At 44.8% G+C, this 12,810-nt stretch overlaps 1 protein-coding gene across 1 annotated transcript in view; it reads right to left on the bottom strand.

The window, feature by feature from the left end:
• ACAD11 (acyl-CoA dehydrogenase family member 11) overlaps positions 1 to 12,810 on the bottom strand; it is a 78,101-nt gene that overhangs the window by 10,082 nt on the left and 55,209 nt on the right. Inside the window, exons 14-17 of the mRNA XM_006133149.5 lie at positions 5,129 to 5,195; positions 3,898 to 3,983; positions 3,615 to 3,686; positions 2,172 to 2,326 (exon numbers count right to left, since the gene is read on the bottom strand). Coding sequence (XP_006133211.3) covers positions 2,172 to 2,326; positions 3,615 to 3,686; positions 3,898 to 3,983; positions 5,129 to 5,195 — 380 coding nt within the window. The remainder of the gene's footprint in view (positions 1 to 2,171; positions 2,327 to 3,614; positions 3,687 to 3,897; positions 3,984 to 5,128; positions 5,196 to 12,810) is intronic.

Genomic DNA, 12,810 nt, shown 5'->3' with positions numbered 1-12,810 from the left:
AATCAGATGCATGAAGCTTCCTTCGCCCGGCCCCTGCCCTGCAGGGAAGAGGCTTAACCGTGCTCCCCCGTCCCCAGGTCCTGATTGGCCTGAGGGTGGGGGAGCATAACAAGCCTCTTCCAAGGCATGGGCACCTAGTGGGAAGGGGACCAAAGGGGCTCCCCCACTCCCAGACCAATAGGGTTGCCAAGTGTGTAGTTTTCACATGGACAGTTTGGTATTTTGGCCTTCCGTCCGGTAAAAAAACCAGAGAATACTGGACATGTAAAATGTCCGGTATTTTCTGTTTTCCTGGGATGGGGGAAGCGAGGAACGCAGTAATTTAAAGGGCGCAGCGACCTTTTTTTTTTTTTTTTGTGCTCAACCAATTTTTCCCTGACTGTTTGGGATTTTTTGTGAAGGTATCTGGCAACCCTACAGACGACCAGTCACGGTCTGGGGGAGGGAGTAGCCCACCCTGCTCTATGACAAATGATAAATGGACACAAATCAGACATAGTAACACACAAAAACCTGTAGGAGAACATTTTAACTTCCCCGGTCACTCAATCATGGATTTAAAAGTAGCCATTCTTCTACAAAGGAATTTCACTAACAAATTCCAGTATACAGATTTGACACCATTAACATGGGCCTAAACAAAGACATTAACTGGTTGGTGCATTACAAAGTCCATTTTTCTGCCCTTAACATCTGCTTTTCCACATCAAAAGCTAGGTATGGGTCACATCCAGCCCACTTAATTAGCCTCATTAGATGGGTCCTACAATTGACAGGTACTTCCTTGTGCTATGTCTCTCGCACACTCTCTCTCTCTCAACCAGTGGTACCAGTACCCTTAGGGGTACTCGAGAGAAGTCTGGGGGGATATGTCAACACAACTGAAATTTGAAGGAAACTGAATTTTTAAGTTTTACAGCACTTTATTATTTTTGTACTTTTTACACCCAAACATTTAATCACCCGCCCGGCTATGATTAAGTTGTTTAAACAAATGTGTTGCAACAGTAGAAAAAAATTTCGTGTGTCTGAAAACTGTAGGTACTGGGGGGTACTTATACTTTTTTTAAAGGGGTACTCTATAAAAAAGGGTTGAGAAACACTGCTATAAGGGGCTGCACTCCCTGCTTGCTAGGCACGCCAACCCCCCACCTTTGGCTGGTATGCTAGCCAACCCCACCCCCCGGCCCCTACACTCTAACACCAGACTGCTCCTGACCCTCTCCCTATTCCCAGCCCACTCCTGCACCTTCATCCTCTCTTGCACCCCACCTCCCGCCCAGATCCTTCATCCTATCCCCATCCCACTCACTGGCAGAGGTGAGAGGAGGAGTGTGGGGGAGGGGAAGGGAAGAGGCCGTGAGGCTGCCACCTCCTAGGAGCACTAGGAAGGGAAGAGGCTGTTCAGCTCCCACCTCCTCAGCCCCTGGAACACCAGTGGGGATCCAGGGGAGCTGCCTAGAGCTAAACACAGGCTGGGGGTGAGGCGACATCAATGATGTGATGGCGGCAGTTATGTGTAATGTTGCCATCCCGCAAGAAATGTATATATCTTGGTTTCTGTTATTTCTACTCCAGTTCATCTGATGAAGTGGATTTTGCCTGCAAAAGCTCATTATTCTCTTTATATTGGTTAGTCTCTAAGGTGCCACAGGACCATTTGTTGTTTTTAAAGTAACAGACTAACATGGCTGACCTTCAGATTTTGTTAAGCCGAGGACAGACATCTCTGACTCACTGTTTGTGTGAATAATGCTGAATGCAAATATGTGCCTGCAAAAACATATCCAGGGTTTGCAGACCTGCCCTGCTTCTGGAGTGCGGGTCTATGCTGATCAGAGAAACCCAGCCAAAACTCTGCTACAAGATCTCTTTAAATACAGTGACCAGGCTTTAGCCTTTGTTAGGCAAACTACAGGAATTCACTCTGTTTAAATTGTGCCAAAATCTGTTATCTGAGACTCTCCCATCCTTCAAATTTTCTTTCCTATCTGAGACAGATATTTAACCTACAGCATCTCCAGAGTGAATGGGAAATGGCAGTTATGTGTAATGCTGTCTGACATCTCAACCTTTTCTAGAGCGATGTTAGAATCCCACACTTCCACGGAGCTAAGCAAAAGGATATGTATAGGAGTACAGGATACTAGGCAAAGAGATAGTGGGCTTACATGCTGATATAGTTTCTTCCCAAAGGTCACCCTCTGAGCTGCACGCTCACACATTATCTGCAGAGCAGATTCAGCTGCACCGATTGATCTCATGCAGTGGTGAATACGGCCTGGTCCAAGCCGACCTTGAGCGATCTCAAAACCCCTTCCTTCACCTATGTGAGAAGACAGGTGGGAAAAACAGTGGCTACATGGAAACCATTTCAGTGCTTCAAATAACCACTTCCCTCTGCTGTGAGGAAAATCAGCGGCCATGGTACAGGTATTTCTGATGCTAACCTAGAGAGAAGCTTCTTTAGAGAGATTATTTTGCCAGCACTGTAGCCGTTTTCATTATTTAATACCCCTATGTATTCACATGAAGCAAAACTCATCAACTCACTCTCTTTCTTCATGGCCTGTCAAGATTATTTGTGCCTAAGGGGACCTGATTCTGGTTTCTAGTTGTGTTGGAATTACCTGATTATCCCTTACATTTTTACCAACTTTCTGGGATTTATGGGTGTAATTTGTGCTTTCCAGAGCATAACTGATGAATGTTCAATTGAAGGATGAGTTCCAAGAGTGTTTCAATGACTCCGCTTCATCAAAGCATTTCCATGGTGGGCGAAGAAGCTATATAAACTCTGTCTCCTCCCAGATGAGATTCGGAGGGAGTCAGAGCGGTCAAAAAGTTCTTCCTACAAGAAGTGGCAAGTAACATCTATTGTTGTCTATGTAGAATTCTGATGAGATCAGGCTTGTACGGGGTGGTATGGCCATAAGCTACAACAGAATTCTCTTTCCAAAGACTCTGAGACAGGCCTGTCTGTTGAGAGGCCTGTGCTGTATTCAGAAGGAATTAGGAAGGAAGGGAAGCCTCTAAGAGGTTTGTTTGTTCTTGGAAAAGAACTCCATAGCCTTTGCTGTTGGCCTGCCATAGTGTAGGAGGAATTTTGGCACTACTTGTGTAGCAATCCTAGCTACTTAAAACACAAAAACGAAGAGTATCCTGAAGTGTTAATACTATTGGGGAAGGGACACAGGATAACATTCCAAGCCCTCTTCCTGGCTGAGGAAAAAGTCAATCTGTTGGAAACAGATTAAGCACAATTAGTGGATACTTTTCTGCGAGGAAGAAGAGACAACTCAGCTACTGCAAACCAGGAGGTATTTAGAAGCAGAAAAGTACAAGCTCAGGCACAATGAACTAACCTAATTCAACCCCTGTTTACAGTGCTATCAAGAATGAACTCTCTTCAAGAGGCTGTTCCTGGAAAAACTGTCTTGACATCTAAACCAATTAAGGGGGGAAAAAAGCTTAATGGCATATTCCTTACATAGTAAGGAATTCCATGCCAATTATTCATTACAGCTTTCAACAGATTAAAAAACAATAACACAATTACTTTACTGTGTGTGTCACCGCAATGACTCCAAAGAACAGTTTACAGTGAAGCTCACCTAGTATTAAATTGGAGGCAGGTACTCGCACTTCATTAAAATGCATTTCAAAATGTCCACCGTGGGGCTGATCTAATCATACAGAAAACAAACAAAATATACATGTATAAAACTGGTTATAGCAATCTTCATTCACAAATTACACATGCACAATATGAATGTTCCTATTAGATATGTACTTTAAAAGTGCCTTTACTAATTAATGTTTATAGTATAATTATGATTCCTGAGATCATTAATAGGCTAATACAAATGTGGCTGATCATTACTAATTCCTCCTTACCCAGATAGCCAAACACTGAAAGAGGTCTTACAAGCTTCAACCCTGGAGTTTCCATTGGAACTATGATCATACTGTGCTGTCTGTACCTGATCAAGACAAAAGTAACAGAAGAAGAGAAATGTCGATAGCTATTTTAGATTTTTTTGAAGTATGACTTTTAAAAAGTTTTGGCTGGCATGTATTCTCCTGTACTGCATACAATTAAATACAAAAGAGCATCGATGTGTTGAACTGAACAAAGGGGGGGGGGGGCAGAAAAGGGGGGAGAGAGTGTGTGCGCACACGTGTACATGCTTCATAACTCCTGCATCCACCCAGAGGGTTGTGTTTAAGGATGGGGAAGAATATGAAGGTAAAATACTGCACTCAGAGACACCGGGCAGCTGGACCTTGGGTTCCAATCCTCAGATGGGGTGCCAACTAAAAGGTGTGTACCCTGATTGTGAGCCTAAAGTTTTATAATAAGCATCAAAACAGGTGTCTTCATATTTTTCTCTCTGCTGGATGTATATGGAAATGCAATAGTCAATAGATTATGTTGTGAATGGTTAGGTTCAGAAGACTGAAGAAATACTATGGCCCCTGCTTTCTGAACTTGTGGTATGAATGCACTGTTAAAACCTCTGATTCAATTCAACTTTTCCATATATGCTGGCATCTCAATCGTGCCCATTTAAGTTAATGGGAGTTTTGTCATTAACTTAAGTAGGAGCAGGATTCAGGCCTTTGATTTGAATCTTGTACTTACTTTTTCTGAGCCAGCAAACTATGTAGAGCTTTACCTTTATTAAAATTCATAGACCCATTCCTGCCCCTAGTTATGCTTTAATAACATACTTAATGAATGAAAAATGTAAACCTAGTCTGGTGGCAGGCTTTTAAAAAGTGAGTATTCATTAGCTTGATTTTAAAGGATACATTTTTCAAAACGCTGAAGGGAAAACTAGAGATATTAGGGCCATATATTGGCCTTGATCCAACCCACATAGTATCTTATGACTTGGACGGTTTATCTGAGAAACTCTGAAATTTGTTCGGTTAGATTTCTGAGTATGCGTATAGTCTAAGGTTCCATTTCTAAGTCACACTCAACTCTAACTGACCAATGCAATTAAAATAGTCTTATGTAAAAGGTGTTGTGAGCACAAGGCTGGTTCAATAAATAGGTGTTTTCTTTGGGTCTTACTGTCTGGATCCTGAACAAATGTCTCAGTAACCATTTAATTCTTACCTAGATGCAGAAATATTTTTATTTTTGGCCATCACAATTGCGACTTTGCAGTTTGTATTCCCAGCCCCTAAAAACAAAAGAAACAGCTTTTCACATAAAAATCTTTCCACAGAAGTAATTTATTGTTTCCCAGAACAACTGCTTACAGTGTTTCTTTAGAGTAACCATAGGAAAGGTGAGTCATGTATTATCTCTGCAGTTTCTGGGCTATTCAGTAAAAAAGGGGAGTGCAACCACCTAATTAACATGAAAAAAGAAATTCAAACAGAAAATGCCTTGGATTCAATTTCAGTATTATTTTCCTAGGTAAAAGATCAAACAAGGTGCTTGAAGAGGGAGTCTAAATTAATTCCATCACCCTGGCAGCTGAGCAAATAACAAAGACAAGCTCTCACTAAAGCCAGATGCTGCCCTTCAAGCACAGCTAGTTTAAAGCATTCTTTCCCTCCTCCCTTCCAAGTGCTTTGTTCTGGTTTCAAGACAAAAATAAATTAAATGGGAATTTTTATCTGAAAATCAATCAATAGTGTTTTGAGCCAGCCACAGTGTTATCTGACCTATGTTTGTGTGATATAAAATCATAAAGGTAATGAATAACCCAAAAGATTGTCCAAGGATGGATTATCTGGATCTAGATTACAATATTGACTAAAAATGACTTTTCAACAGATCTGCTCCCCTCACTGTGAGCTATTCAGAGACTTATCTCCGTGCTTAATTTACCATCCCACAGCTTTGGTCCTTTTCACGTCCCACGGGAACACTATAGCCATGGGAGAGTGAGCTGGAGTCTATGTGACTCTGCACAACCAACCATAGAATTGTTAAGTTGCCATGGCAACACGCAATGAAGATGTCAGGCTTATTTAGCTTGTATCACTGAGGACAGGATTTGACCTGCAGGATCTTTATTACTGGGCAGGGTGGGGGTGGAGTGGATGATCCAGAAGTCCCGTTTGACTGTCAGATCCCAAGCTGGGTTTGCCAAGCAGGTAGTTTGCAAATCCATTGTGTTTATGTAATGTGACGTGGAGATCACACAAACAGGGTCACCCCACACTGACACTTCCGAAGTCACACTTCAGGGTGGTACTGCGCAACAATGGAACATCTTTTCCGCACACCAAGCCACTGTGCACTAATTCAGCACAACGGTGCCCAGTTAATATCAACTGACATTTAAAGAATTCTCCTTCGAACAACTGAAATTTTTAAAACAAGCGGAAATGCTGGCCCAGCAGTGCTTGGGGCATCTCTGCCGTATGGAGCAGCAGCTGAAAACAGAGCAGCAGTGAGCACAGTCAAGCTGCCCCAGAAGCATCAACGAGAACGACTGCCTGGGAAGCACAGCCAACCTGGTTTGGAAGAGGGCTATCACCACGAGCGCACAGCCACCTTGAAATAAGAGCCGTCCATAATTCCTCATCCTAAGAGGGGTGCGCCTACATAGCACCCTTACCTCGAAATAAAGAGCTATTCCGACAAATCCCTTAACCCTCAGGGAATTAGAGTTAAGGGACACTGGAATAGTGCGCCCGTCATTTATTTTGAAATAACAGGTGCATTTAAAGACGTGGAGTTGCTATTTTGGGATACTTCCTGAAATAGCGCCGCTGTCTAGACATATCCAGAGAGAATAAGGATGGAGACACATTCACTCTCTTCTGCTAAAGGCTGTTTTTGCTTGGCAAGAGTGCTGGCCAATTGCTTCCCTCCTTCCTGACACAATGGTAGCATGTTTTTAGAAGCGGAATTAATGGAACATGTCTTTTTGTGAAACAAAAGTGACATTATTGGATTGAAACATTAGCCATCTGATGAAGATGTGGCATACGGCCATAAAGGGTTAACGAGCTCACAGGCTGAATGGGAAAGTTTTGTAAATAACTGCGATATAGAGTAGAACTTTGAAATGCAAACCTGCATAATTAGAGCAATAGAATGGTAGGTGTTTGCTCAGGTCTGGGGGTGTAAACAAACAATTCCTATCTATTACTATAACCTTGATCAAAAAGAAATATTAACATTTGATTAATATAGTATTATCCTCTATGTGTCTTTTTGAAGGCTGTGGTAAATGAACTGTTTAGTGGACAAAATTACTTTTTGCTAATTGTCACAATGTTTGGGAGACAGAAGATTACATCAAAAGTCTATTGGTCTCCCAGGCTACAATGCTGCTAGAAATTAAGTATAAAGGCCCTTTGGACAGGATCCTTTTTCATCTCATCAGCTTGGATGCTTATGGGGAAAGCTGCAAGCTAGAAAAGACGAGATCCCAGGATATCCTGGTTCCCCTATCATGGTCACTGACTTAACACTGGACTGATGCTGAAAGATCCATCTGCAACTACAAAGCTCAACTACTCTATGAATAAGACCACAGAACTTTCCTCGTGTCTGGATGTATTTGATTTCAATAACTAAATTCAACTTTCATCTTTTCTTCTTTCCTTTTACAAATAAACTTGTAAATTAAATGCTAAAGGATTGGCATAAGCATGATTTTTGGGTAAGACCCGCATTATACATTGACCTGGGTATATGGCTGATTCTTTCAGATCAGGAGAATCTACCGTTTGATGAGACTGGTTATAATGAAACCATTCATCTCTGAAACTGGTGTTTTTGATGGGATTAAAACTGGAATGCCTCAGGAACTGCTTTTATGACTTCTTGTTAGCCAATGAGACAGAAGTTATTTTTGTAGCTGGTTTGGTATAGCTTACGGGTAATAACCACCAGTATTTGGGGATAGATTTGCTGTTTTTCAGTAGTCTGACCTGAATTTGGCACTCTCAGTTATGATCCACAAAAATATGGTTACTGTAAGATGGAGTTGTCCAGCTGGCAAAGTGAAATAATACCTTGCTGGAAAAAATCTCTGGAGAAAAATGGCCCTTTTTCAAAAGTCTGGAACAATTCACATAATTCTGAATTAATCTAGATTATACACCCACATGTTCCTTAAGTGAAACACAGCTGACAATGCACTGGGAAGAGGAATGGGATTTTCTCCAGCACATCTACGGGGGAGCTTTCTAGGTGATGTCTTTGTGGAGGAACAACTAATGTGCCCTATGTACCTAATGATTCAGAGTCTGTATATCTTGGGAACTGGTCATAAACCCCAAATATAACTAGTAACAGATATGGATAAAAACATTGTATATCATGCTAGTATTTTTCCAAAACTATTTTAATTTAGCACGTGTGAAGTAAAAGGTACAGATGAAAACAGTCACAGTATCAGACTGTCAGTGCTAGAGAGATACCCATGAAAAATTTATCACCCTTTCCAGTCAACAATGTTTAACTAATATTTGTATTTTGCAATCCATGAGTAATGGTGTCGTCCCCCCCCAACTCTTGTGTAATGTAGCTTTTGCCATAAAAACTTTTTGTCGTGGGCAAATGTGACCTACTGGAATTTAAACAACTGAAAACAATTTTAAACTTTATCCTGATCACCAAACAACAACCACCACCACCACCAACCAAACAAAAAAAACCCTCACAACAACAACCCATACCTTGGAGAAAAGTTTTCATTACTAAATAATCATAGTCCAACAACTAGAAAAGCTTTTCATTTTTAAATTAGTGCATAGTTTAGCACTGAGACAAGACATCTGGTCAGATCTTATAAATCAATAGGACAAACAAATGGCTCAGAGAAAAGGAAATATATCAACCTCAGACACAACAGGAGAGGAGCCAGCAAATAGTGCTGAAACAGGAGAGTCTGGGAGGGAGACTGTAAGGAAAGGATGTGTGTGTGCATATGTGTGCTTGTGTGTTTTTGTTCTGCTTGACAGGACATGAGGTGGGAAGGCTATAACAGCTAGAGAGTCAACAGTGTTAGGGACCCAAGGAATGGAAGAGACAATGAAGATGACTGCAAGCTGTGGGATGTACATTATTCTGCAGCAGGTAACTGAGAAGTGCTTTGTATGAAGTGCTGCCCAATTGATCTGATGGAGAAGACCCCCGGTTGGGAGACGCAAGTAGAAACTATGGTTGAGCTTTTATGGGGATTTGTACAGATAATGAGCTGATGAACAGGTATGCTGACTTGCAAAATAAAACGGGCATGGCAGGCAGTCACGTAAGGTGGGAGGGCAAAGAAAAGAAGCAGGGTTAGTTTAGGAGAAGAGAAGAAGAGTTAGTGTAGACAGCCAGCATTCGGAGCCTCAGGAGGATAAAAGATGACTCTCACAAGATTGCAAGTGAGAACAAAAGATGAGAACTTCCAGCCACAAAGAACAAAAGGAGGAATGATAGAGTTATAGGGTTGGAAGAGACCTCAGGAAGCCATCGAGTCCAACCCCCTGCCCAAAGCAGGGCCAACCCCAACTAAATCATCCCAGACAGGGCATTGTCAAGGTAGGACTTAAAAAGCCCTAGAGATGGAGATTCCACCATCTCCCTAGGTAACCCATTCCAGTGCTTCACCATCCTCTTACAAGGAAGGCTGGAGAACTGCACCAACATTGGGAAGAGGTGAATCTTCCATGTTCGGAACTCCCTACTAAGAGGAGCAGTTCAGGTCCATCACCAGAGCTGATCGAGCAAACAAATGGGTGTGCTGTTTGCCAGGAGTTAAAATATGGGATGTGAACTTGGGGCTGAAAAGGATCCTAATGGGAGCAGGAAAGAACCCAATGATTGTCTTTCATTTCAGAACAAATGACATAGCTGGCCTCTCACTGAACTATATCAAGGGAGACCATGCTTGTCTGGAGAAGACTCGCAAAGAAATGGAGGCTCAGGTGATTTTCAGTGCAATTCTACTTGAATATTTTGATGATCGAAAGATGTCTCAGGCAGTGGTACTATAAAAAGAGCTCTGGGATGTTTGGCCATGGGGTGGAATTCATGAATAGAGAGCTGTTCTCATAGGATGAACTCCTCCTTGAAACAAACTGCTGTGACAGAAGTTTGAACAACTGATTAAAACAGCTTTCAAATAGGAATTCAGGGTGGACACAGTTGGGAGATGCTCATTGTGATGGATTCAGTTACAGCGATACCACGCATACTGTCTCTTGGGATATGTCTAGACTGCATCCCTCTGTTGGCAGAGGGATGCAGATAAGGCAGATTGAAATTGAAAATGAGGTAGGGATTTAAATATCTTGTGCCTAATTTGCATAAAAATGGCCACCGCGTTTTGCCGACTCAGCATTTTTGGCAAACAGCAGCAGTCTAGAGAGGGATCTGTCGAGAAAGAAAGCCTTTTTCGACAGATCCCTTATGCCTCCTGCAAGAAAGGCAGCAGAGGTCGAGGCCCTCCTGGACGTGTGGGGGCAGGAGGAAGCCCCTCAATGACCCCCATTCCCATCATCGAAATGCCAACATCTTCAGCCACATGGCCCAGGTGCTGGCCAAGGAACATCTGGCCCAGACCCTTGAACAAGTCCGGGCCAAGGTAAAGGAGCTGCGCCTGGCCTACATGAGGGCCACCGAGGGCAAGGGGGCAGGAGCCAACACCTGCCCAGACTATGACCGTGAGCACACCATCATGGGGGAGACAGCGGTCCAAGAGCCCTCACTAGCAGCCAACAGCAGACTGTGCACCTCAGTGGTCAGGCCACCTGACCTGGAGGAGGAGAGCAACCTGACCACCAACTCCTAGGATGAGGGAGAGGACCATCACCCTCCAGCTAGAGCCAGTGCCCAACAGCCGGGACATCTCCCGGGCCTCGTCCGAGGCTGGCGACGGATCCTCCGGTGAGTGTTGTGCTTCTCACTTGCAAGGGTGGGGGAGGCAGGTGCCTGAGGTGGGGGAGCGTCAGTCAGGCAGTTCGAGCTGCACACCGTGCAGTGGTATGCAGCACGTGCAACCTCGTGCAGCCTGACTGTGTGGCACGTGGACACGGCAGGCAGATCCAGGGCACGCCGAGGACCCTGCTGCTCATACATGGCCTGCCTGGGTGGGGGAAGGAGGATGCCAGCTGAAAGCAGCCAAGCCCCCAAGGGCTCAGACCGCACCCCACACCTCCCGCAGGTTGCTGCACACAGATAGTGCGCAGCCATGCCTGCCCATGCGACACAACAGCTGCTCCTGAGAAAAGTGCAGCGAGCCAGCCCTGTGAGTGCAGCCCCCATGAAGCTCCTCAGCTGCTCCTGGCCCCTCTGCTGCCCCCCGCGGGAATCCCCCCACTGTGGCCACACACTTCCCTAGGCTACTTGTCCAAGGGCTGGGGGGAGTGGCCTCTGGCCACTGAGTCTTGCTACAGGGACAGTCCACTCCCCAGTAGTCCTGGCTGCGTCTCCGGGGAAATCAATGACAGTAGTCCGAGAACCCAGACCTCATCTGCCACACTTGCTCCCATGCAATGTGGGGATGTGCACGCAAACATGACTACAGCATCCCAATGGTGTATGGTCACAGGCAGTGACAAGAGTACAAGCCATGTGCTCTACCTTGGGGAGAGAGCGTACACAGTGCTAGGCAGACACACACCACATGCCAAGTGGCTAGGACGCAGACAAAAGGGGGTCTTTATTCACAGTGATGTCTCTCAAAGACTACAATCCATGGAGGATCACTTCGCTCCCCAGGATTTTGAGCTAGTCCTTATTGTGAACACACACACAGGGGAACGATTGGGCCCAAGCCACAGTGGTGTGGTGTCACACGAGGCTCAGGGAGGAGGGCCCGGGGCTCAGGGACACTGTGAGCAGGGCTGACTGACCACCTCTCCATTTTCTGTGTTCTCTGCAGCAGGACCACCTGGGAGCAAGGGACCCTCCAGCTTTATAGCAGCAGCACCAACCACCCAGGCACCAGTCCGGCGGGCCAGACAGTGGGACCAGCTCATTCAGCGTCACGTGCAGGCCACGGAGAGGATGGAGGAGGTGGTCAGCACGAAGTTGCAGGCTGACCAGGAGAGGTGGCAGCAGGCGTGGGGCCAGTTTCTGCACTGCTGCGATTACATGTGCGACAGCATCGCTGTGCTGACCTTGCATATTGGCCATGCTGTGCACTATGGCATGGCCTTGCCCCACCCTGCTGCCCTCCCTGATGTGTCCATGTCCCCTCCTGCTGCCGTTGCCATTCCCCCTTCTGCTCCACCCTGTCCTGCCCATCTCCTCGTGCTGCCTGCCCCAACCCGGACTGAAGGGTGCCTAAGCCTCTGCACCCGCAGAGGCACTGGCAGGAGCCGCCCCTCACAGCACTAACTCCCCCTCCCAGTTCCCAACTTTCATAGCTATAAAAAAATTATTGTTTGCTTAAGAAACACTGCCTTAAACAGAGTATTTTGCATGAAGCATTCCCCAGTTATGCATATTTATATTCGTAAGCATATTTCCATAAAGAATATGAACTGCACCATCACACTCATGTCATCGCCATCCCTAATTCAAATACTGAGCGGGACGAAAATCAAGAGAGACAATAGCAATAGGGAATGGAACAAGAGAGGAAAGACAGTGTCACTCATATTGGCACTATCAACTAGTAGGCAACACTCTCTCTTTCTCTCTCTCCTTTTTTAGTAAATTGAGTTTAGTTCATAAGGATTGGCTGCCAGCATGTACCTGGAAAATATTCATTCATTGGGAGATATTGTGTCCGATCTTTTGGGATTGGCAGAACTTTCATATGTGACTTGGATGTCTGGGTGGTAGCCCAAGACTGGGTTTCTAAAAGGGAACTGTGTATTGTCGTCTGT

The sequence above is a fragment of the Pelodiscus sinensis genome, chromosome 2 (assembly GCF_052426305.1).
Source record: "Pelodiscus sinensis isolate ZL-2025 chromosome 2, ASM5242630v1, whole genome shotgun sequence".
Classification (NCBI taxonomy): domain Eukaryota; kingdom Metazoa; phylum Chordata; order Testudines; family Trionychidae; genus Pelodiscus; species Pelodiscus sinensis.
Note: the sequence above shows the minus strand (reverse complement) of the source record. Positions and strands in the feature narration are given on the sequence as shown.